This window comes from Pteropus vampyrus, unplaced genomic scaffold (assembly GCF_000151845.1).
Source record: "Pteropus vampyrus isolate Shadow unplaced genomic scaffold, Pvam_2.0 Scaffold116, whole genome shotgun sequence".
NCBI lineage: Eukaryota > Metazoa > Chordata > Mammalia > Chiroptera > Pteropodidae > Pteropus > Pteropus vampyrus.
In genome coordinates, this window is record NW_011888897.1 from 1,440,696 (window position 1) to 1,467,047 (window position 26,352).

A 26,352-nucleotide genomic window follows, 5' to 3' on the forward strand; every position below is an offset into this window, starting at 1 on the left:
TTCCCTTCCTTTTTAAGGATGAATAATATTCCATTTTATGTATATGCCACAATTTATTATTCATTTATTTATCAATGGACATTTGGGTTGATTCTACCTTTTGGTCTTTGTGAATAATGCTGCTATGAACATGGGAGTACAGATATTTCTTAGAGACTCTGATTTCAATTTTGGGAGGTATGTATACAAAAGTCAAATTGCTGCACAATATGGCAATACTATTTTTAAGTTTTTGAGGAAATGTCATACTGTTTTTCATAGCAGCTGCACCATTGTACATATCCACCAATAGTGCAAAAATATTCCAATTTTTCCACAACCTTGCTAACACTTATTTTCAGTTGGTTTTTAAAAAAAAATAGTAGCTATCCTAATGGGTGTTGAAATGGTATCTCTCATTTTAGTTTTAATTTGCATTTTCCTAATGATTAGTGATTTGAGCATCTTTTCATGCACTTGTTGGTCATTTGTGTATCTTCTTGGGAGAAACGTCTATTCAAGTCCATTGTCCATTTTTAATTTGTTTTTTGTTTTTTGTTTTTTGTTATTGAGTTAAAGGAGTTTTTTTTTAAATTCTTGGATATTAACCCTCTTATCAGATATGTGATTTGCAAATATTTTCTCCATTACATGGGTTGCCTTTTTACTCGGTTGATTATGTCTTTTGATGTATAGAAGTTTTAAATTTATCTATTTTTATTTTTGTCATCTGTGCTTTTGGTGTTGTATCCAACAAATCATTGCCAAGTCAAATGTCATGAAGCTTTTTTATCTTATTCTAAGAGGTTTGTGGTTTTAGTTCTTATTTTTAGGTCTTTGATTCATTTTTAAGTAATTTTTATATATGGTATAAGGTAAGGATTCAATCAATCTCTCTCTCTCTCTCTCTCTCTCTCTACATGTGGATATCCAGTTTTCCAATATCATTTGTTGAAAAATTGCCCTTTCCCCATTGAATCATCTTGTTACCATTGTTGAAAATCATCTGATTATACATACAAGGGTTTATTGCTGGACTCTTTGGAAGATAGTTTGGAATTCTCTTACAAAGTTAAACATAATACAATAACTATAATCCAAGCTATCTACCCAAATGAATGGAAAACTTACATGTACACAAAAATCCTGACACAAATATTAATAGCAGCTTTGTTCATAATCACTAAAAACTGAAAGCAGCCAAGATGTCTACGTGAAAGAAGTCAATCTGAAAGACTACTGTATAATTCCAACTATAGGACATTCTGCAAATAGTAAAACCTTAAGGAGAGTATAAAGATCACTGGTTGCCATTGTTTCAGAGGAGTGATAAGGATGAATAAGTAGAACACAAAAAAATTTTAGAACAGTGAAACTATTCTGTATTCTAATGATGAATAAACACCATTTTTGCACTTGTCAAAACCCTTAGAATATATAACACAAAGAGTGAATCCTAATATAAACTATGACTGTTAGTTGATAAAAATATGCCAATGTTGATGCATTGATTTTTAACAACTATACCACACTGGTATGGGGCGTTCATGGTAGGGAAGTCTGTGTGTGTGTTCCAGGAGGGAGTATGTGAGAACTCTGTATTTTCACTAATTTATCAGTGAAACTAAAACTGCTCTAAAAAATAAAGTATATTAAATTATAAAAGAATTCTTTGCTGTGTGTGAATAAGCTTAATGGTTTGTTTATTACTTGTATATTTTTAGATATTTGATATCTCCACTTATTTTTAGTGTGCTTAATCTACAAATCTTTCCTAATTCTCCCATTGCTGCCTTTCCAAATCTTAACCTTCTCTTGATTTCTTGGCTATAGTCTCCATTTGATGACTGAACCAAGGTAAAAAAATTTTAAACAGTTTTACTATCTTCATTGTCTGTGTTAAAGTTGTGTATTTCTTCTGTAGTCATGATTTTTTACTTCTTGATGTTAAAATGCAGTTCTGCTACCTTGGTTCAAACTCTTGTGGGAGAGACTGTTCAGTAATTTCTTAGTTTTTATAAAATGCATGAGCAACCTTCTCATACATTTATTTCTCTTTAGAAGTTTTTAGCAGGCTTATTTCTATCATTTGCAAATGAAAAGATTTAACTTAATGCACAGGTAACATAGAAAACAGGAGGTAGGGCAATAACCTAAAAAAGATTATAATGGAATCTAAAAGTATAACGGTTTGGGGAACAGCTAGAGTCTTAAAAGGAAAATTAAATATGCCCTTGACTTTGAAAGAAATATAGATTAAGTGTCTAATCTCTGTTTTCTAAGGATTTCATCTATATATAAACCAGTCAGTAGCCTGGAAATATGACTACTCTTTGGTTAATGTCTTTGACTACAGTCTGGCTCCTATGATGCTTCAGCAGCACTTACGGAAAGGAAGACAGATCTTCACTGCTGGTATAGACCTATTCACTTGTAAATATTTCTATTTTTCTCTGTCCTGTCTGACTTCTGAGAAGCATATTACCCTCAGATCAGTGTTCTTTACTTGATCCACCAAAAAAGAAAATTGTGAGTCTCTATTGAGTCATTGGACTATTGCTGTGGTTGTATCCTGTTTGTCTTTGCTGATTTCATCTTCACCAGTAGTTGATGTACAAATTTCTTTACTCTGTCTCTTGCACAGACTCCTTTTTTAGTGTAGTCCAGTCATGATTTACCTACTAGATATGCTATTATTTCCTATTAGTCTATGTTTTTAATATATCTGGCAGTTAGTCTTTATTTTATCAGTGGCATTTTACCTGATAAAATGTTTTTTTATTCCTCAGAGGACTATAAACTACTGGTTAACAGCATAGGCTTGAATGCCATGTTACCAAGATCTAAATTCCAGTTCTAGCATATTCTTTGCAAGAGCTCAGTCGAGTTTTTAACTTTTCAAAAACTTGTACATGTCATTTGCAAAGGGGGAAAATAGTAATTTTTCATTTTGTGAAGATTAAGAAAGTTAATTTCTGTTTAGTGCTTAGAACAATACCTGACATACCAACAGATATTAACTATTATTGCTTTAGAAGTATGTTTTCATAATGCTCCAAGGTTATAGCTAACATCAGCTGGCACTCATATCGTCCCAGGTTTATTGCTTGGGTTACTTGTATTAACGTTTTTTTTGACCAAGAGGTGTCAGATGTGGGGTGAATGACACACTACAGATCCAACAAAAAATCTGGGTAATGAATCAGAGACAATCTTTAAGACCTCCTTGTTAGGAATCAGTGTACAAAGCATTCATAATGGTCAGCCACTTCTTTCTCCAACCTATTTCAGCTGTAATCACCAATGTCTCCTTTTCTTTTAAGTTTTGACACTTCAATTATAATAACTTGGTTGCATCTCTTTGAGTTTATCATTTTTTTTCTTTTTTAATTCTCTGGGCTTCCTACATCTAGATGTTTGTTCCTTTCTCAGGTTAGTGAAGTTTTTAGCCATTGTTTCTTCAAATAAGTTTTCTGCCCTTTTCTCTTTCTCTTCTCCTTCTGGGACTCCTATAATGTGAATGTTGATCCACTTGATGTTCCGTAAGTCCCTTAAGCTATCTTCACTCTTTTTATTCTTTTTTCTTTTTGTTGCTTAGTATGAGTTTCACTTCCCTGTCTTCTAGTTCACTGATCCCTTCTATACTTGATTTAGTCTGTTGTTGAATCCTTGTATTCTAATTTTCAATTCAGTTATTATATTCTTCAGCTTTGTGATTTCTGTTAGGTGCTTTCTTATATTTTCTTTTTCTTTGTTGAAATTCTCACTTTGTTCATGAATTGTTCTCCTGAATTCCATGAGCATTTTTATGACCATTATTTTGAACTCTTTATCAGGTAAATCACTTATCTTCATTTCATTAAGGTCTGCTTCTGGAGCATTATCTCGTTCCTTCATTTGGAACATATTCCTTTGTTTCTTTATTTTTCTTGACTCTGCGTAGGTTTCTGTACATTAGATAAAGCAGCCTCCTCTCCTCTCCTCTCTCTTTTTTGAAGGAGTAGTATTGAATAGATGAACCTCATTGTTTAACTTGGCCTTGATTGTCTCTCAAACCTTTGTATAGTCCGATCCACCTTCTTTGTTCTTAGTGGCTTCCAGTAGATGAGAGTACACCAAGACTTGTCAGTGTCCCATAAGGGATAATCTTAGTCAGCGCCTAAATGTAGGATGATTGAAAGCCTGACGCTCAAGCAGCAGCTTTTAAAGTGTGCAAGTAGACCTCTTTCACAAAAAGAAGGTATCAGATGGGGCTTCTGTCTTCTTCTATGCTGAGTCATGGGAAAATAGCTGGTTGAGAAGTGTTTCATTATTTTCTACAGTCCTAGAACTCAAGTCCCACTGGCCATAAGAGCCAGGCCATCAAGCGATGACTATTCCCTGGGTTGCAGTGGCAAAAGCCAGGGTGCCAGATGCATTCCAGGGAGACATCAGTATCCTGGAATGGGTCAAAGGGAGAACCCACTGGTGGAGCTCCCTGACCTCCCTTACCTCTAGGGAGTATAGCAGTCTGTTTCTAGATGTGTGATCAATTAGAAGCCTGACCTTTAGACAGCACCTAGTAAGGTATGTAAATAGGCCTCTTTCAGAGAAAGATTGGGTGGTAGAAATTTCTGCCTTTTTTCTCTGCATTGAGCCCTGGGGGAGTGACTGATTAAAAACTGTTCTTTTGTTTGCTACAGTCCTTTGTGACCCAAGAATGAAAACTGCACTTACCATCAGAGCCAGGTGACCAAGGGATATATCCTCTAGATTTCAGCCAAAAAATCCAGGGCACCAGAAGAGTGCACTAGCTTCTTTCAGGAAATACAGCAACTTTGAAAACATGGAGATGGCTTTTGTTGGCCTCCTCGGCCTCTGGGGAGGATCACAGTTGGCCTGTAGATGTGTGCTAAATTAAGGTTGCAGCTTTTAAGATACACAAATGGCTTTTTTCAAGGAAATACTTGAAGATAGATGTTTCAATTTGCTACCTCTGTGCTAAGCCCTTGGGGAATAATCATGTAAGTCCTCAAGAGCCCAGTAAGAATTATTTTTTTGTTTGCTATAGTCTTGTGTGTCTCACGGACCAAACCCTATTAGCTTTCAGAAGTAGGCTTTTTGGGGACTCATCCCTCAGATGGTAATCTTAAAAGTTTGGGTGCTAGATGTTGAGTCCAAATCCTTCACTCCTTGTGGAGAAGCTGGGAGTTGTAAGTTTCTTCTGAGTTATATATTGCTGTGGCAGGGGTGGGGTTTATAGATGTGTGTCTCAGCCTTTCCTACTCATTTTGATGCAGGTTTTTCTCATTCACCCAATGTGTAGGAGTTGCTTAATTAGTTTCTGGATTTCCTTCAGAGAGAATTGTTTCATGCATACCTGTAGATTTGGTGTATCTGTGGGAGGATCTGAGTTCAGGAGCCTTCTGTGTCACTAATTTGCATCAGGACCTGATAATTATTTTCATTCTTCACTTGTGACATCAGTCTATTTTAGTCTATACTTTTCATATGATTTATTTTTTTGCAACCAGGTGTCTCTCCCAGAAATATTGTACTTCTGATACCTTGTTGGCTATTGTTCCGTAACTCATTGGCTTTATCTGTTAGCATTATTCCAAAACCATGTATTCCTTATTTTGTCAAAGTCAGTAAGTCCATGTTGGGGTTTCACTCTCTAGAATATAAGCGAGTCTGCACTGTTAGCCCCTTTGTTTAGTATATCTGATTAATTCATAATTTAGAGTACATTATGAGTCTTCTTTCTACTGTTACTTTATACGAACTTTTGGATTCCCTTTCCACCAGGTTATTAAAGTAAAAACTAATGTACATTAGTCCTTCCTATTGTTGGTATTGAATAGACTTTTTCCCAAAAATTACTTATCTTATTATTTCTGGTGTCCATTATTTAGTTTTCCAAAACAAAACAAGGAAATACTTATGCTTAGAAATGCATATATTTTTACCAGAAAAAACATATTCATGTATTTAATGTACATATCATAATAATTCCTTTGTTTACTAAATCAGTTAAAAATAAACAGACTTATAATATTTACTTATTTTTATATTTTTATAATATTTTTATATTACAAATATAAATTATTTTTTTGGATCATTGTGAATTTGGATTTTATACATTCTAACTAATATTTCTAACTAATCATAATAATAATAAATATATTTATACTCACATTGTTTAAGCTTGTCTTTGGAGTCCTTACAAGTTAACCACTTTACAGTTTAGTACATTTTATCTGTGATAAAGATGTTGCTTTATGAAAGAATTTTACATTTCCTTTTCCTTTGCTTAACAAGCCTGCATTCTCTCATCTAAGAAGATTTTGAGATTTAATCAATAGCTCTATCACTACTTCCTCTACTCCAAAACATAGGTTAATAGAGCTTTTTCTCATTGTTTATGTTGTCTTTTTGCACTTTTAACTATATTTTGGACACAGCTTCTCATTTAGCTTAGATATTTTTAAAACAGAGTTTCATGTTTTTGAAATTATTCTTATTTTCTGGGATATACAAAATGTGCTAAATCTAGTTTATTTTCTTCCCACTCTAAGCAAGATTGATATATGGCCTAGCAGTCCTGGGTCCTTTTAATAAAGAATAAATATTACTTTAGACAAAGATCTAGTTTATAGCATTGTTTATGAGAATTTGTGAGTAAGTGCTGCTGTTGCTGTGGGAATATTTTTGATTGTGACAGTGTTGAAAAAGAATGTATTGTCAAATTTATAATTTTACCTCTTCCCACTTCCAATTTAACATAGTAAAGTAGTAGTTCATTAAAGATCATTACACACACACACACACACACACACACACACACATGCAAAGAAACATTGTAGTTTAAAAAAGAATGTAGGGAAAGGGACATATTCTGGAAGCTTAAATTTAATACTCTCTAAGCTGCTAGGTACTTTTTGTCGTCTTTAGCTGCTATAACAAAATACCATAGACTGTGTGATTTAAACAATAGATATTCATTTCTCACAGTTCTGTAGGCCAGGAAGTCTGAGATCAGGGTGTAGGAATGTGGGTCATAGGACAAAAACATTCAGGTCATGACAGTACTGTAAATGAAGTCAGGTACCCTGATGGTGTCTTTATCACAGAATGTCACATTTCCATTTCCTTTGCCTTAACAAATCTGTTTTCTCTCATCTATGAAAAATTTGAGATTTAATGAGCAGTTCCACTATATCTTTCTTAACTTGGCAGCCAAGTTTTCATGTCTTTGCTTATAATGTTCACATACTGGGAACATTAAAAGCTTTTGCTCATTGGTCACATTTCCTTTTATCATCTTGCACACAACTTACTCAGTTCAGAGAACTTTCTAGTGCAGAGCATATAGCTGCCTTTGAAAATATAATACCCAGGAAAAGAGAAAGATGAGGAGATGTTAATTAATTTTTGTCACTTGTAAACTTGTATTTTCAACTTTTCTTTGGAATAAAACAGTCTCTTCAATTGTTTATCAGCTAATTTCTGAGTTGTGAAAACTCCATGTTTTCTCACTGTATTCCCCCATTCATTCTTGACTGTCACAAACAGACAGACAGAAAAAGAGAAGACACTTTTTACTTGCATTTGCACGGGAACCTTAGCAGCAGACAGTAATTGTTCCAGGTCTGTCAAATTAAATTTTTATTAGGTATAATGATTATGTTCTTTTAGGGTATTGTTAACTTTTTTGTTTGTTTGAATAAATAAAAACAAAGTGCATTAATTCCACGTGACACCCTGATCTAGTGATCTCAACAAACATGGAAGTTTCTACTAACTTTTTTGGTGTTGCTTTCTCAATTTCCTTTTTTCTTTGCTTCATCTCCCAGAGTAAATAAAAAACCCCATTCTTTGAAAAGACTTCTCCTTTTGAGCTGTCTTTTGTATTGGGAACTTTATAGTCTTACCAGAATAGGTAAGACTGGTGTTAAAATCTCAAGTATTTCTGAATATATCCTTTTATGCACAGAAATAAACTCTGAGGAAAAAATATAAGAGGCATCTGATTCTCCCAAACATTGGACAACAAGAGAGATAACCCACAATGGGGCAAGAAAAGCCTCAAAATAAACGTGAGTACTTCTCTCTTTTCAATTTTAAAGAGGCAGGTAAAATTATGACTAAGATTTAAAAATATAAATTGATGGTAGTTGTAGTTTTGAAGACTGAATATGTTGATATGGAGATGAGAAGGTAGAAGAAAACGAGGATGACCATAGTTAGATTCAAATACATTAGGTAACAGAAACTTCTTCGTGAAACATAAATTGGGCCAAGAGAGAAGTTAAAGTGTATATATATTATATATATTTTTATACATACAATATATATTTATATATATAATACATATATATAATAAGATGAAAAAAGAGAGTAATTTGAGAAGATTCTTTTAAGGGCAAGAGAGAGAAGAAACACAGAAAACACACTAAGGCTCCCAGTGTTCCTGAGGCTCTAATTTTATCCCTTTTTATGTTTTATTTAAGAGACACAGATGAATTTGTATTAGGAGAACATTAAATAATATTTTGAGACATATATGGAACAAATACAGAAATATATAATACTAAAATTAATGTTTTACTTTATCTCATCACACCACCATGGCAAACTTCAATGAACCCACAATATACAATGGTCCTGAAAAAAACCTTTTCATGAACAATATGTCTTAGAGATTTTTTTATGGCAATAGGTACTGTTATACATGATTATTTTAATTGTCATATAGAATTCACCATATGTATTCATCATAATTTAGAATCTCCACTATTGATAATATTTATACAGGTATTAAGTTTCAGTGTTCTATTTCCAAAAGTACTATAATGTATATTCTTTAATATAAATAAATTCAGTTATTTCAATAGGATTAAAATTGTATGGCAAATGTAATGTGTTCAAAAATTGATAAATGCTGATCTGTCTAAAAGGCTTTCTAATTTATAGTTCAGTAGTAACATTTATTTTTCTCACTAAGGGTGTTATATTTTAATTTTTTAAAAATCTGATATATAAAAAATCATACCATAATATTTTAGTTAACATTTCTCTGAGCATATTTTTATTTGTTTAATGACAATTTATAATTCAGCAAATTAAATTTTCAGCATATTTCTTGCCCAATTTTTGCTGTTTTCTAATTGATTTTTTAAATTCTTTATACTGTTTGGATGTTAATATTGTGACAAGATTTTTCTTATGTTCCTTGTATTCTAACATTATATATGTTAGATAGAAGCTTTAATTTTTACATGCCCAAATTATCGAATTTTTTTATGACTTTGGGATTTCATGTCTTCCCTATTAAAAGCTTTTCTTATTCCAAAAAACTAAAAAACAATTACGTATTATTTATTTATTTATTCATTCATTCGTTCATTCATTCATTTATTTATAAGCTCTAGAATGGATTTATTCAGGGGAATTCTTTAAGCTCTCCTCTATATCTAACATATTTTGGATGATTGCATATTTAGCCTGTTCCTTGGTAGAATTAACTTCCACAGCTCTTAGAGAGAGATAACCTATTTATCTTCCTATTTGTTCCAGTAGAAGGAGACCTGAATATCCAGCTGATCCCTTGGGCCGTTGCTTTTTTTTTCATCTCAATTCTCAGTGCCTGCTTTATTGCAAATTGTTTGGGTAAGTTATTAAAAAAGTGGAGCTCTCCTTGAATTATTTCCCCAAACAGTTTTTATAAAGTTGCTCTAAACATTTTGTTGTCTTAATTTTCCCTACCAATCTATAATGCCTTCAGCATCTTGGATTTAAAATTCAGAGATACATACTTGACCTGCTATTCTTGATGGTGTTGCCTTGTATCAGGGAGTGAAAGATGGAATCTAGACCCTTTTCTGTACATGTAAAGGTTGGTGACTGTAGGAAATCACCCCTCATTTTGGATTAAGATTAAAAAAGGTTGCCTCTTATGAATAAAGAGTACCAGCAAAAAAAAAAAAAATAGTTGGATAGGGGGGTTATTATAATTAAATTAATATAACATAGGCACAAGTATAGGCAAATAGACCAGAGGTAAAGAATAAAAAGCTTAGTTACAGATCCTGCATATATAAACTCTTTCTATAAAACAGAAAGGCATATTGCAGAGTTATGGAGAAAGGATAATTTTCTTTAATTAATGGTATAATAGAGACCACTGATTATCCATATTTAAAAAATGGAATTGTTCTCCTGTCTTATATCATGTACAAAAACAAAACAGCGTGAATTATTGGCCAAAATGTGAAAATCAGATTAATAGCTCTTTTTAAAAGATAAATAGAAACTATCTTCATGACTTTGTTTCAGAGATTTCTTAAACAAATTACAAAGTGTTCTAGCCGATAAAGAAAATATTGACAAATTATACTACATTAAGTAAAAATTACTGTACAACAAAAAATACCACTGATTGAAAACACAAGGCCAAAGAAGATATTTATAATGCATATAATTAATAAAGAATGAGAGTCCAGAATATATAAACAACTTTTTCAAATCAATAGGAAGAATACTGACAATATAACAGAAAAATGGACAAAGTCTTGAATAAGTACTATAGAAAAGAAAAAAATGGAATGTCTAGTAAACACGTTTTAAAAATCAATCATTAGTTTTCAGGAAAATGCAAATTAAATTCACAATGAGATAGCACTGAAAATATACCAGGATGGTAATAATTAAAAAGTTTGACACGATCAAATATTGATAATGCTGTGGAGAAACTGGACCTCTTATGAATTGCTGCTAGTAGCAATGTAAAGCAGTACACTCACTTTGGAAAAGTTTGTCGCTATCACAGTTGACTATATATCTATATCTTATTACCAGCAATTTCACGCTTAGCCATATACTCTACAGAAATGCATGATTATGTGGTCTAGGATGCATGATCAAAAATTATCAGAGCAGCATAGCTCACAGTAGGCAAACACTGGAAACAATGCAAATATCCACCAGAAGAAGAATAGATAAATACATATTCTTGCGTTAAGATGATAAATCACTTTACAGCAATGATATGAGTTATAGTTGCATATAACAATGTAGATAAATTTCAGAAACAACCCTGAGTGGAAGACAGAACCAAAAGAATGCATATTGTATGGTTCCATTTACATAAAGTTCAAAAGCAGAAAAATCTGATCTATATGGTTTAGGAATATATTGTTAAGTGGTAAAAGTATGAAGCAAAGCACAAAATGATTAAAAGCTACAGCATGGTTACCTTTAAGAGAGGGGGGTGGGTTGCATTTTGATGTGAAAGCTACCGAAATGTTGGCAATATTGTGTTTCTTGAGTTGGGTAGTTGTTACCTGGGTGTTCACTTTACAGTAATTTAATAAACTGTAAATTTGTTTTTTACTTCTTTACATTTGATTATATTTCAAAGTAAAAGTATTTAAAAGATAAATAAATGTATAAGGCTCTTAAGCTTTGCAGAGCAGTGTTCACCAAAAATCTCCATGCTGATACAAATTCTGATAAAAAAAAAATGTGCTTAAAAGCACATGCACATAAAGGTTTGCAAAACTACCCTCATAAAGCACAAAATGTACAATATGACAACAATTAGTTTTCAACAATTTTTTTTAACCAATTCACCTGAAACTGTAACAAAAGAACTGTATAGAAAGAAAAGAGAATGTGGGAGCCTTAACTGTTAGGGTTAAGAAAGGTTAAAGCAGTTGGTCCCCAGTTCTTTAATTAAGTGGTTATCTAGGGTAAGGAAACTAACTTTTTTTCCTCCTTGACAGTGACTCACCACAACTTTCTACACTGTAAGAGAAGCACAGGCATGTTCAAGTTATCAGAGCACCACATGAAGCTGACATGCATCAGAGAAAAATCAGAACTGAAAGGCACAGATAGCAGAGAACGTAAGAGAATTTCTTTCTCAATTCCATTTCCATTCAAATTCATAATTTGATTTAAACTATATCAGTAGTAAACAAAGAGAGATTAAAATAACCTAAAATGAGAATCTGACACAAGAGTGAATGTTAGTAAATTAAGATAGAATTATTTCTCAAAACTGTAATCAGTTGAATAACTGGAGGATATAGCAACACATGTATGGGCCACTTTGGCATTTAGATCATAGTATTAATTTAATTCCATTTCTACTGATTCAGACATATCATAAAAACTGTTTCCTCCTGGAATATATAGCTTTGCTGAAGCATCTTTATCTCTTTTTTATTCTGGACTTTACAAAGTCTCATTTGGGAGAATGGGAAAATGTTTGATAGTTTAGCAGTTTCTTTGCCTCCTTCGGATCAAATGTTCCGCAAAAGGTTTTGTGGGAACGCTAAATATGAATGTAAATAAATGTGGATATGTTAGAGACGATCATCCCTTCTAAGAGAATACATTGTAATTTTCTTATAGTCATTATGTGATTCAGATACTTCTGTTCAGAAGATATTTAGAAATGTAATTTTCAGGATATTTCAAAGGGAGGAACAGAATGATGATAATCCTAGTATTATTCCTTTAAATTATAACTGGATACTAGGGAGTAGAATAGTTATGTAATCTGTTGTAGATGAAAATGCTCCTTTATAATTAATTTTCATTTCAATTTTCACTGAGGGAGCTCCTGGAATTGCTGTCCTGTTGGCTGGAGAGCCTTTCAGTCCAACTGCTATTTTCCTCTTAATGACAACAAGACATGGGCTGATAGTGGAAAGAACTGTACAGGGATGGGGGCTCACCTGGCCACTATCAGTACAGAAGCTGAGCAGGTATGCTGGGAGGCTCACATCATTTTCTCTGGTGATTCGAATCTCTTTGCAGAGAAAGAAGAATCTCTCTGCTCTGCTACGCTTTTGTGCCTTCGCTTCATTTGTCTGGAAAACCTTTTCTTCTCTTTCATTTTCTTCATATGACCAATTTCTTTGACTCTTTCTAGATTTAATTCATGTATTATTTCCTCCAGAAAACTATCCTCACCATCTTCCCTACTTTACCTTTTCTATTCTAAGCTGGAGGTACTTCTGTGGTGCATACTGTGTGATCATGGCACTTACCTCAATGCCCTGCGATTGCCTATTCAATACACCATCTCTTCTAAAAACTCCTTTGCAGAGGGTTGGGGCCATGCCTTACTCATCTTTGCATCTCCAGTGTCCTGTACAATGCTAGATACACAGGCTCCAGTGTCCTGTACAATGCTAGATACACTGGCTAGGTCCTAATAAATGTTTGGTGAGCAAGTGAATAAATGAACAGTTAATTGAGACTAAAATAGGATAAAGTATAGGAAAAATAATTTGGATATATGGTTGTAATTCTGAATTTAAAAATCTTAAGGTATATTCAGTTCTTTAAAAGTTGAAATTTATTTCTTCATGTAATATATTTCTATGTATGTACCATGACTCATATTCTACTCTTTTATTGATCATCGGGGCTTCCTGGAAGATTCTGTTTTCATGACTTTGCAACTTACAGGTTCACGGATTCTTTGAATAAAATGGAATTTAATAAAGTAAACGATTAAAGAAGGCAATTTTAAAAATAAAACTTCTTGAAAATCTGATCCCATTACGCATTTGTTAAGTGGTTTGCAAGTGTGATCTCAATTAATCTTCACAATAACTCTATAAAGTAGTGGAGTTGTCCCTTTTGAAGATAAGAAACTGGGTTTAGGTGAAATTAAAGCACTTGCTAACATTACACAATAAAATAGCAGAAGCAGGATATGAAAACAGATCTCTGTATTGCCAAAACTTTTGTGCGTAACTACTAATCTAGTTGACCTCTTTTCTCTTTTCCTAATATAACAACAATCACTTGGTATATTTATAAAAATTTACATCTTTATGCAGAACTTCATTATTCAATTTTTGGAAAGACAATATTCATATTTCCTGGGACTTACACGTGCGAACCCTGACGGCCAGTGGCAATGGATGGATAAGACACCATTTAACCCAGACATGATGTGAGTATATTGACCGGGTTAAATGTGATTTACAGGCACAGATGAGAAGAAGGGAGCAAGAGCAATTTATTTTGGGGTGGAACATACTAAAGTAAAAATACTTACTTAGCACTATGTGTTGAGTCACCTCTGTACTAGTATACTACTATTCTTGTATTGGACAGTACAGCTTTAATTTTTTTACTTCGGGGCATTTTCTATGCATTGTCTCCTTACACCCCCATATGTATTTTTTCTTTTTTTTCATTTTAGATTCTGGCATAAGGGTGAACCCAATAACCATAAGAAAGAAAATTGTTTTGTCCTTGTTAACCACCAAAACAAATGGACCTGGAATGATTTTCCTTGTGACTTTGAAGCAAGTAGGATTTGTAAGATACCTGGAACAACATTCAACAGAAACCTGTGAAGGGATCCTTGTAATGAGGACAGAAGAGAAGAACCTATTAGACTAGTGCAGAATATACATGCATCATTGGAACAGAGAAAACATGCTGGGCCATAGAACATTTTCCGTCATGCTGTCTTTATTTATTTTGTTCAGTTCATTCAAGATAATGTATTTTTGTGTGGTGTTTCAGTGTAAGGAATCATCGTTTCTGTGAAAATCAGTTGTCATCAACTTTGCTTTCTTGATAGTATTTCAAAGTATTTACCTTTCAAGTAGCATGCATTTATTACACATCTAATGGAATGGCTTAAATGGTACAGAGTCTTAGTCATTTCTTCCTCTGCTCAAAATCTTAGCTCTTCGAATTCGAAAGCAGGCTATTCCAATTGGTAGTGGTACACCAATTTTAACCTAAATATCATAAACCCTTTAAGGTTTTGAACAATATTTTTATTGTTTGATGCTTCATTTTCAGACTTTTTAAGAATATGTCATTAGCTTGACATTTCATGAGCAAAATATTTTCTGAACAACAGTATAGAATAGTTCTGAATTATGATATTGCACAGGTAAAAAAAAAAAAGTCTACCTACCTTTTAAAAATTTACTTCTTACTCCATTCTAAATGTCTTCCCAGAGCAAAGATTCTCAGGTTGACTTATTTATTTATTTATTTATTATTGTTTTTGAATGGAAAAATCCCATACAGGCCACCTTAACCAAACCTTCAATTCTATAGCTAAGGAAACAAAAACTTTGTGAAGCCAAAGAGCTCACCCTCACATTGCTAGTTCATGGCATAGCCAGGACTATAGCTCAGCTCTACCTTCTATAAGAGGTAAAATGTACTCCCTTTGTTATTACAGGAAAGTTACTGGGCTGACTGGGCCTCTTGGCTAACAGACAGTTAAAAGTTTCTGATTATTTGAAAAAACATTGTATTGGTGTTTCTATATTTTTAATTTGAATCAGAATCATATTTGCAAACAGAATCTATAGCCAAAGAGTTAAAAATTGGAAGAGTTTAGCAATGTGTCTAGATAAATTATCAATATAGGAAGATCAACAATATTTCTATATAATATCTGCAAAATATAAAAAATGTATTTTTATACAAAATATTACACTTACAATAGCAATATGTCTATAAGATATCCAAGAACAAATCTGACCAAATGTGCAAGTTTCATGAAGAAAATGATAAAACTTGATTGCAAAACCTGTAAGCCAACCTGCTAGGACTCGGCTATCTAACCCTCTTCACCCCATCATGTGAACTATGACTTTTCTATCTGGTCCTCTAACTTGGGCTCAGACACCCATGCTTCTCAAATTAGCTTAGCCTTTCACACTTTGGGCTGATCTGCCCCTCTACCAGGAGGTACTCTGGAATCCAGTGAGGCTCTGACATCTTTACTACACTTTCCACCCCCATCCTTCCTGTTACACAGAATCACCCTGGTCAGGCTCTAAATTCCTTTGGGGGTAATTATGCACCCCTCCCCCGCACGTACACACAGGTAAAAACTAACTTACTTCACATCATTTGATGAATGACTTTAGGACTGTATTTTTAGGGAAGGAAATGGGGGCGGGGAGAAAGGGTTGGGAAAAAGAGAAAAGAGAAGAGCAAGAACATTTTACATGATTCTTTTTATTTTTCCTTTACTTCAGAGTGTCTTCTTAGGAAATAATTTTATGTGGTAACCTATAAAGCCTAAAAACTTCTTGAAGTACCAGAATTTTAAAATTTCACTTCAATTTTTCATTTGTTAAATTCAAGCAAAATTAAATTTAATATTTTTAAAAGTATCATCTGTTGTATGATTCCTTTCTGAATTTGTATGTGTGTGTGTGTGCGTACATACACAGTAGTCCCTCCTTATCCACAGGGATACTTTACAAGATGTCTACGACTGTGGATAGTACCAAACCCTATGGTTTTTTTTTTTTATATATACATACATAATTTTTCACTTAAAAAACACTTTATGGCTTCTCTGGTATATCCGAATTGCCAGCATCACTACTCTCATGCTTTAGGGCCCTTATGAAGTAAAATAAGGGTGCCTTGAACACAAACACTGGGATATCATGACAGGCTGATCTGATAACCTAGACAGATGCTAAGTGAGTAATAGGTAGGTAGTGTATGCAGCTTGGAGATTCTGGACAAAGGAATAATTCATGTTCTGAAAGGGAGAGAGCGGAATGGCTCAAGATTTCATTATGCTACACAGGACAGCGAACAATTTAAAACTTATGAACTATTTCTGAAATTTTCCATATAATATTTTTGGACTGTGGTTGACTATAGGTAACTGAAACCACAAAAAACAAAACCTCATGTAAAGGGGGGATATATATTATATATAATATTCATCTTCCACCCCTTTGTCTTTCTATTCTTCCATCTGCAAAATATAGAAAATGCATTTTCTATATTTTTGAAGTCATAGAAAGTTTTCTGGGGTGATGTTCAATCAATTAATGTTCATGATAATTACTTCTGCAACTTAGGATTTTCATTTTTATATAATTTTCTCTGTAAAAATTTTAATAATGAATATATATAATTTTTATAAAATGTAGTAGAGTGATTTGTCTTTTAAAAATATTGGGGGCCCAAATAGTAATATTTAAATCTTAACAGTGATTTATTTTGGAAATATGGTGAAGATAACTGGAACTTAAATTATTTGTCTGGAAAATTCTTGTTTGAGAAGCAGATCATGCAGTTGAAACTGTTTTAAAATACACAAATACTTAAGTACTAGGAAACCCAGAAAGTTAAAAAATAAAAGTATAATTACTCATCCATACTCCCAAGACTAAATCTGTAGCAATTGTTTATTTTCTTACCAAACTTTGAAGACAAAGTTTGCACAACTTAAATTATAAATGTGGTGAAACAATATACACTGATATTTTCATATGTCTTTCAATATTGAAATAAACTTTAAAGTAAATTATAGCTACCTACATGGAAACAATGATGAACAAAAACATCTTCATATGTCTTTCAATGTTTTCTCATTGATGTTTATGATTTGAATAAAGGGAATTAGAAAATTGAAAATATATGTATTGAATTAGTTTTAAGTTGGATGACTTTTGGTTTAAAGGCATATTAATTTCAAAACCACAGATTGTCACCTATGCCTAAGAGAAATAAACGTTTGTAAAGAAAGTCAGTATTTTATATTTACTTGTTCAGTTGAATTTTCCCATTCAATAATTACACATTAATTCCAATGTATGAATTTTGAGGGTTTCTTATGGTGCTGTGTGCAAGAAACATGGTTATAAAAGCTGCCATGTTGCCTACATATTCTTGAATAACCTTATCAGTATTGATAGAATAAATGGATAGGCTTGAGACAGAGAAGTGTAAAGCTGAATGTTCTCTTAAGATAATTCAACTACTGGATTCTAGCCCTGACTGAGCAATAGATACAAATTCAGCTAAGATCCAGTTAGTCAGTGAAAAAGAACAGAAAAAAAAGGGAGTTCCCTGGATAAGTAGGCATCTCTTTGGAGCTAAAGATTAGCATGCCCTTTCCCTGAGGGCCTTTGGCCAGAAAGTCCATACCAGTCTTTTGAGCAGGAATGTTTTATGATTGAAGAAATTTCTTATTCATTATACAATACATATTGAGGAAATACACTTGGGCAGGGGGTAAAAATAGTATGAAATCGAGAAGAAAACATAAACTTTTCAGGAGCTAGAAATAAGAGAATTTGACACAGAGCATGAATTCAGGACATTGTTCAAAGGAACTTTCCAAAATCCTCTTTATTGAACTCTGTACTTACTCTGTGTCCTTGTATTTTCATATAAATGCTCAAAAATGAAGCAAATTTACCAAAAGGAGCATTCTTTTCTTCTCACAACATTTGCTAGAAAATTGCTTGGAAAATTCTGAGATGTTCCGAGACTAATATAAAGAAAAACACACTTCAGTCAGTATCATGAATTATAACAGTACTTATTTTTATTTATATCAAAGCAGCAAACACTGATGAAATCCTTATGAAGTATAATGCACGCTTTTCTCATGTTATAGTTGTGGCTGTGTTCACGCTTTTGTTCCTCCTCATTTACACATTTAAGTTGTGCCTTCTTCTCTTAGAGATTTTTCTTTGTTCAAAATATTATTTTCTGGCATTTCACAAATCCAAAACATATTGAAGAAACAGGGCACATCATTCCAATTTTGCCTAGGATTTGAAGAGTCTCGTATGGTGGCGCAGTCCTCCACTGTAGCTATATTGTTGGGCTCCCCTATATCCCAGAAGCTGAAAGAAAAGGACATGGATTTTAAATCTCAGCTACAAGAGATAAAGTGACTGAATATACTAGGCAAATTATATTTGTGTTATTTAACTTAGCAAAAATTTCATGAGGCAGGTATTATAACCTCCATTGTATTGATGAAGAAAAGGAATCTCAAAAAAAGCTAAACCATTTGTCTAAATCATAGTTTGTGAGTAGTGAAGCTGAACTGGATCTATTCTGTCATGCTCCCCCATACAGTTAGACCCAGAATGAGAAGTTATGGGAACTAATGTCCCGACTGATTTGTTTGTTTGTTTGTTTGTTTTTGCACTCATACCTTGCAGTAACGTAGGTGCACACTTCAACAGTGTTACCATGCCATAGTAAAGCAACATACAGCCGCTGTGGAAAACAGTATGGAGGGTCCACAAAACATTAAGAATAGAATTACCACATAGCCCAGAAATCTCTCTTCTGGGTATCTACCCCTAAAATTTGAAAACATTTATCTATAAAGATATATGCGCCTCAATGTTCATTGCAATACTATTCATGGTGGCCAAGACATGGAAGAAAACAAAGTGTCCTTCGATAGATGATTGGATAAAGATGTGTACATATGTACAATGGAATATTACTCAGCCATAAGAAAAGATGAAATACTGCCATTTGTGACAACATGGGTGGATCTTGAGGTTATCGTGCTAAGCGAAATAAGTCAGACAAAAAGTTGAGAACCATATGATTTCACTCATATGTGGGATATAAAACTGAAAGCAACAAACGAAGAAGACAAACAAAAACTCATAGACACAAACAACAATTTAGTAGTTACCAGAGAGAAAAGGAGACAAGAGTGAGGTAAATAAGGGTAAAGGGAATCAAATATATGGTGACAGAAGGAGATTGGACTTTGGATGGTAAACACACAATGCAATGTACAGATGACGTATTATTAAATCGTATACTTGAAATCTATATAATTTTATTAATGTCACCCCAATAACTTTTATTAAAAAATAAAGTATTAGAGCATGTAGGCTATACTGTCAGAGCTAATTAACACCTCCTGACCCTTAATTTTCTTAAAGGCTAAGTGAAGAATAATATTGATGTATCTCAGAAAGGTGTAACTTAAGTTAAATGAAAAATGAAGGAGATGAAAACTTTGAAAACTCCTAAATGCTGTGCTTTAATGCTATAAAGCCATTATTAAGGAGATTATCAAGGGAATTCCCTTTTTTACTCCATAAGAATTTTGTCTTTTTGAAATCACTGTTTTTGTTTCATTTACTACAGTTTGGGGGCATACGACTCTGAATTCCACTTTTTGTGTCTGCTGCATTTCCAAAGAATTAGTCTTCAATTCTAATCCTCTTTTCATTTTCATCTGTTTCCCCTTTATTCATGAAATAGTCTTAGGAAATGAGAGCGGTAGAGCCTCATGCTTCTCTTTTCTCTTCTTGCATCTAATATTACCAACGATGGACCTAAGTATATCTCACAGAACATAAGGAGCTTCTGAGAACTCCCTTCAACAATGGTTTAACTTTAAGATGTGGGTAGTATTAAATTCTTCTACAAGAAAGAAATTACCTTAGAGACTTGATTAAAGGTGTGCCATCTACCCATTTCCACTGATTCTCAACAACCTGGTCTGTCAGCCCAATATAAAACTCTCTCTTTTCAGGTTTTGCATGGAAAAGGAATTCCTGATGGAAGATACACAATAAAAAAAATAGGACATCAATTATTTCAATAATGAACAAATGTTGAAGATAATTGTCATTAGAAGACATAAAGTAGGATCTGGACTAAAAATGACAGATAAACAGCCCTGAAATATTAAGATCATAAGGGATTATCTTCTGATTTTTTTTAATAAAAATACACAAAACATAAAATTAAACCAACAAAAAAAAAAACCTTCAACAGAGGAGTTTCTCAACAACACATTCAAAGTTTATCTACTATTATTTGTAGCAAAATCACTGCATAGATTAGCACAAAACATTATTAACCACAGCTTAAAAGTAATGGACAATATTTGCTTTCTCTTTTTCATATAGGTTTATAAACATAATCGTCATTCCAAATTGGACTCCCAACCTCTTTTTTCCCCTGCCTCACTAAAAAGGAACTAGAATTGAAATTTATTTTTTCTTAGGCTATTCTAGTAATGAAAATAAATTAAAGTAGGTATTCACTTACAGAAAAAGTAATAGCATCCGTTCAGCACATTCATTTAAAAAATATTAATAGTGGTCCAAACACTGTGCGCATGTATGGGAAAAGGCATAGACCGTATGAAGAATGTTATAGTGACGCCGGGGGAGGCTGTACTTCAACTACCTGCTCCTCCTGTGTGTTGATAACCACCAGATGAGCTCTCATGTTTGAGCAGTTTTTTAAACTTGCTGTCCAGGACATGGTGTCAGTAGAAAAGAAATAGCAGCTAGATTGAAAATGTACCCAGTTTAAGGGACAACAATTCTTGACTGAACCTAAGAGGAGAGAAGTTTCCATGAGAGTCCCACATGAACTAAATAAGAAAACAAAAGTTTTCCTCATGAAGTCCATTATTTACAGTCAGAAGCCTTGGAACCCCTTGCTCACTCCCCCTCCCTCGGAACCCCACATCTTACTATCTAAGACTTTAGATAATTCCTATGTCAATAAACATGAAACAGCAATTTCTTGTCTTTTGAGACATAATCTTTATTTTATAGGTATACCAGTAAATGTAACCATATATACAATCTATCTCAGTTATGCTATTGATATAGAACCCTGTTACATGTTTTTAGACTGCCAAGGTCAAAGGAAGTTATGCCTTTTATCTGAGTGACCTCTAAGCAATCATCTTTCATGTTGCCCAAGCAATGTACCCTCAACAAAATCTCCAAACTGGTTCTACAGATGAGATAAATTTCTTAGAATTATAGAAATTAAGCCTTAAAATTTTATTAAAACCAAACAGTCCAATCTCTCTCAAAGTAATGGTGAGGAAATTATAGCCCAGAGAAGGACATCATTTTCTAGTGTCATACGGCATTTTTCTAAACAAGTTTTAGAACAGGACTATAGATGAGTATAGAAAGTATATTTCTGAGTTTTTCTGAATTCCCTATTCTACATATTTTTTTCCTTCACTCCATTTTGGAAACAGGTGATGAATGAGAAAAAGTGCAGTCTGGGGATAACACCTTCCACTTTTAGATTTACTGTTTAGACACATACCTCAAAATTATTTTAAAAGTTTGCTATAATGCCCCTAAGCTTTCTCACCCCAATGCTAATTGCATTTCCAAAGGTCTATTTCTGTCTTCTTAATCAACTTCTTATCATTCTCTTATAGCAGAGACAAGATTTTACATTTTGTTTTTGAAAAACAGGATCTACTCTACTACTTTACTTATCTCCAAATCAATCTAGAAGCCAGAAAATGTTGATATATAAATTTTGATGTTCAAATTTACGGACTGTTATACCTGATCCATCATTGTAGCAGGAGAGTTCCATGAAATCGTCATGTGGCTGAAAGTTTATCTCACCACAGAGTTGAAAGATGTGATATGTCACTGTAAGGAGAGGGGCATAGTTAATGTTTATTACTTTTTAAATAAGAAAATAAATTTTATCACTTTTGTACTTATAACAAAAGTGCCAACAATTATTACGATATTTTCTTACTATCTACTTTTCCTTCTGCATGGAGAGGCACTGAGATTTACTTAAAGACAGAAGAGGGAATTCATATTTTATGGTTTTCCCAATTTATGAAGAAGAATGTACTTTATTTCAGGCCCAAAGGCCTAGAGAAAACAAATGTGTTTGCATTCTTTCTTATGCCAAGTCCAACCCTCTCTATCCTTCCTTCCAAAAAATGATTTGTTATGTCTCTGGCTATGATCTCATAGAAAGGTTTTCACTAATGATGGGAGTACCTAGGGGAGGACTCAAGGCCACCAAGGAGGTGAAAAATGTTTATCATGAAAAATGTGTCAGAAGTCAATGAAATTTGGTCACAGCTCTATACTAGTTGAGGTTTCTGGCTTGAGGAAGAACCTGGAGGTAAATAGAGGAGAAAAGTGGAATAGAAATATCCTTTGTGGGAGGAGAGAACACACAGGCAGCAAGGAAGAATTTACTCCAGATATTCTCCAAGGAGATTAAATTTGACTTTCAGAACTCACCAATACATCTGATGATAAAACAGGCACTGAGTAGTAGGATGGAGATCCCAGCAACAGTCCACAAGAACACTTGGGAAGAGAAGCATGCCCTCTCTGTAGAAAGATACAAATATGGTCAATCTTCCTTAAGTAAGCTATGAAAGAAATCTAAGTAATTCTTCTTCAGTCTTGCTTATTTCCTTCTACTTGCATTATCTATATTGAGTAATTTTTGAACTTCAGCATGTATCAGAATTATTTGGAGGGCTTATTAAAAAACATACTACAGAGCCTCACATCCAGAGTTAAGAATTGACTAATGTAATATTGTATGCCAATTGTAATTGAAAAATAAAAAATACATATTTAAAAGATAAAGAAAAAAAGTTTTCTTTATTAAACTAGACCCTTTCCAGATTCCTAAATGTTTAAAAAAAAAAAAGAATTCAGTTGGAGCTGGTATGGAACCAACAAGTTACTAGTTGCTGCTGATACTGCTGGTCTGGGACCAAATTTTTAGAACCACTAGAGTGAATAATCCATTATTAATTTTAAGACTGATTCATTAAGTTGAACAGATGTGCAATTTTCCTTTCTAAGACTCAAAATTTTCCCCCTTCCTTGCCTACCTTTCTCCTTTTCTCCCTCCCACTCTCTCTGTTTTTCTTGTCTCTCTCCTGCTCTTCTTTTTAGTGTCTCATTTTCCAAGCCCTTTGTACATCAATCAGATAAAACACTGACAATCATCCAGTAGTTCTCCTCCTCCTTCCCAATACACATTTTTATAGACAAAGAACTGAGTTCCAGAGGAGTGAAGTGACTCGCCCAACCTGACACACTGAATTATAGAGAGGGCAGAAACAGCAGTCTGGTAGCTCTCCCTGAACTCAAGTCCAGCATCATTCCAGCATAACATACAGTCTTCTAATCACTTTTTTATTTTCCTCTTTTTCATTCTCTGTTTTTCTGTCCGTCTCTTTTCTTTTACTTTACTGCATATTTTTCTATTGTCCTGCCCTTTAACATACTTATCACCTCTTCCAAAAAAAGAAAATCTATGAAAGAAAAAGGAGAATCGCAAATTTTACCTGTGCATTGTGATGCAGATGATTTGGATGAATTCATTGTTTTTCTATTTCACTTTTTCCGCTCTCCCTCTTCCTCTCTCTTTCTCTCCTCAGTTTCTGAGTGTTTTGTTGGTAAGATTCAAGGAAAATAAACCTTGAAGAGTGAACACTTTATCTGTATTTCAGGAAGTTCGACACTGACATGAGAATATTGACTTCTTCTGTGGCTTTGCGTTCAGGTCAGGATTTCCTTTCTTGCACAAGGGATACAAGGGAGTTTCCTGGGCAACCAGCTGTCCTCACTCCAGGCGACAACAAAATGGGGAAAAGATGAAGTGGTAAGTATCAACAGAGGGAGGCTAATCATGGGGAAATATGAGAAACTTCAAAAATATTGTTTTATTTTGGTGGATAAAATTTCTCTGCTTTCTTCCAGGCCTAACTCATCCCTCAATATTTCCTTGACACTTGTGGAGCCCACCTCTGCACTCCAGATCTCACTTTCAATTATTACCACCACAGTTAACAAGTTCAATTGTTCACTGAAAAGGAGACAAACTCCAAACCTTCACAACACTTAACACAGAGTGGGGCACATAGCATATGTATTTATAATTTTGCAATGTGAATTTCTTTTCATCTTTTATGTTTTCTCTTCCTCCTTCATCTGCAGCTCTTGAACATTTTAGATTTGCGGATTTACATTCCCTTTATCAAAGCTCTGCTTACACCTGACATCCCCCTCTCAGTCTCCCTCTCAGCTTGATGTAGTTTGACTACTTTGAAACTCAGCCCAATTCCTTACATCCTAACACAGCTCCTGAAGGCTAGAGACTCAGTAGGTAGTTTAATCTTATTGTTATAAATATTTGGGGATTTTAGTTTTATACTGTAGCCTACATTAGGAGAAATGAATTAAATGTCAGAAGAAACAACTTCAGCTAAACATTGGAATATGCTTCTCCGGAAGGTTAATTAGATATGTTTCATCTCCTCCCTTAAAAATACTTAAGAATGAGATCAAACTAAACTCAGCTGATTTAAAGTCACAAGTGTCAGGAGGCATTGTTATGTATACATATGACCTGGTAACCCCCATGACTCATAGACTTTCTATGTGTTAGAAAATATCTGTTTTCAAAGAGACTTTTTATTGTTTCAATGTATTCTTCAATTTCCTGTGCATTCTCCATTCTACAGTTACATAGATTTGTTAAAGAATGTTTAAAAATTATGCATGTATATATTATAAAATATAAACATATTTAATATTTGTATTATCAGCAAGTGGCTTTTGATCAGTAAAAAGAGAGAAATTATCTAGTAGATGAATTATATGAATTATTAAGCAATGAATCATAATAACTAAAGTCATTTATTATGATCAATCAGCAATAATTAATATTAATAAACAATTATGTTAAATTTATAAATGTGCAATTAACTAGATATTAATAATTAATAAACAATATTTTACCAGCCAAAATATGTGTATGTTTTTATCCTTTGTTTTATCACTTTTTCCCATATCATAAAAGTAATATTTTTATGGTTAATGATATGAGAAGAATGTGCCAAGTAAAAAAAAAAACCTCTCTTCTATCCTTAGTTCCCTTCTCTAAAGTCAACCACACTTAATGATTTCTTACATATACCTTGAGACATTTTCTAAGCTTATATAAGTACAGTTTGTATAACATTGTTTATCCATTTTTATGCAAATAAGATCATACCTTGCAGGTTTTTTTTGTTTTGAAGATTACTTTTATATTCATCAATGTATTGGATATCTATATTCTTAATATTACGGTTTAAATTTTTTTATAATTTACATACCAGGCCCTTCTGAAAGACATTTAAATCATTTCTAGTTTTACTCCCCCTCTGACAAATGAGACATTGACTACCTTTATATATATTTGCAGGTGCACACTTTTTGGCTCCCTTAATCTCCACCTCTGAATTTCTACCTGCTAATCTCTACTTCCCCTAATCTCAACCTCCTCTCCTTCGGGATATATAACAGATTGTCTTATTCTATGCCTCTTAAACTCTATTTATATTTTTTAATATCTAAAACTCTATTTTACATTTTTCATCAATGAGAAAAATTATGTTATTTATATCCATAAATGCCTCTGGTTGAGACTCTTGACAAATTTAATATTTATTTCTAATAAAAACAGTAAAATTATTAATTGGCCATTTCTAAAGCCAATATCTAACTTAATAGGGAAACACTGCAATTTCTGCTAAAGCTCAAGAGTGAAGCAAGAATGCTCACTATTTCCATTACTATTTAACACTGTATTAGAAGTAGGGGCCAATGCAATTTTTTTCAAAAAGAAAATAACTAGGAACATAACAATTAGAAAAAAAGATATAGAACTATATCTATTGGCAGATGATACAGTAATATACTTGGAAGATATATTAGATGATTCCAAGAGAATCAATGACACAAACAATAAAACAAGTTTAGTAAGGGAGTAGAATAGAAAATT

The 26,352-nt window shown here is 33.3% G+C and overlaps 2 protein-coding genes across 3 annotated transcripts; one reads left to right on the plus strand and one right to left on the minus strand.

The window, feature by feature from the left end:
- Positions 1-7,927: 7,927 nt before the first annotated feature.
- On the plus strand, positions 7,928-14,730 carry CLEC4D (C-type lectin domain family 4 member D). Of its 2 annotated transcripts, none has more exons than XM_011365788.2 (6): positions 7,928-8,057; positions 9,538-9,630; positions 11,745-11,867; positions 12,583-12,734; positions 13,821-13,936; positions 14,189-14,730. In XM_011365788.2, the coding sequence occupies exons 1-6, from the start codon at positions 8,030-8,032 to the stop codon at positions 14,343-14,345; spliced, it is 669 nt and encodes a 222-aa protein (XP_011364090.1). In that variant the 5' UTR covers positions 7,928-8,029; the 3' UTR covers positions 14,346-14,730. The 2 variants fall into 2 exon arrangements, with proteins under 2 accessions (XP_011364090.1, XP_023389789.1); XM_023534021.1 differs by having other exon boundaries at positions 9,541-9,630.
- Positions 14,731-18,346: 3,616 nt separating this feature from the next.
- On the minus strand, positions 18,347-24,005 carry CLEC4E (C-type lectin domain family 4 member E). The gene is made up of 6 exons (XM_011365789.1): positions 23,870-24,005; positions 22,803-22,895; positions 22,098-22,187; positions 20,959-21,110; positions 20,203-20,318; positions 18,347-18,626 (listed from the first exon to the last, which is right to left on the minus strand). The coding sequence occupies exons 1-6, from the start codon at positions 23,904-23,906 to the stop codon at positions 18,437-18,439; spliced, it is 678 nt and encodes a 225-aa protein (XP_011364091.1). The 5' UTR covers positions 23,907-24,005; the 3' UTR covers positions 18,347-18,436.
- Between the last annotated feature and the right edge of the window lie 2,347 nt (positions 24,006-26,352).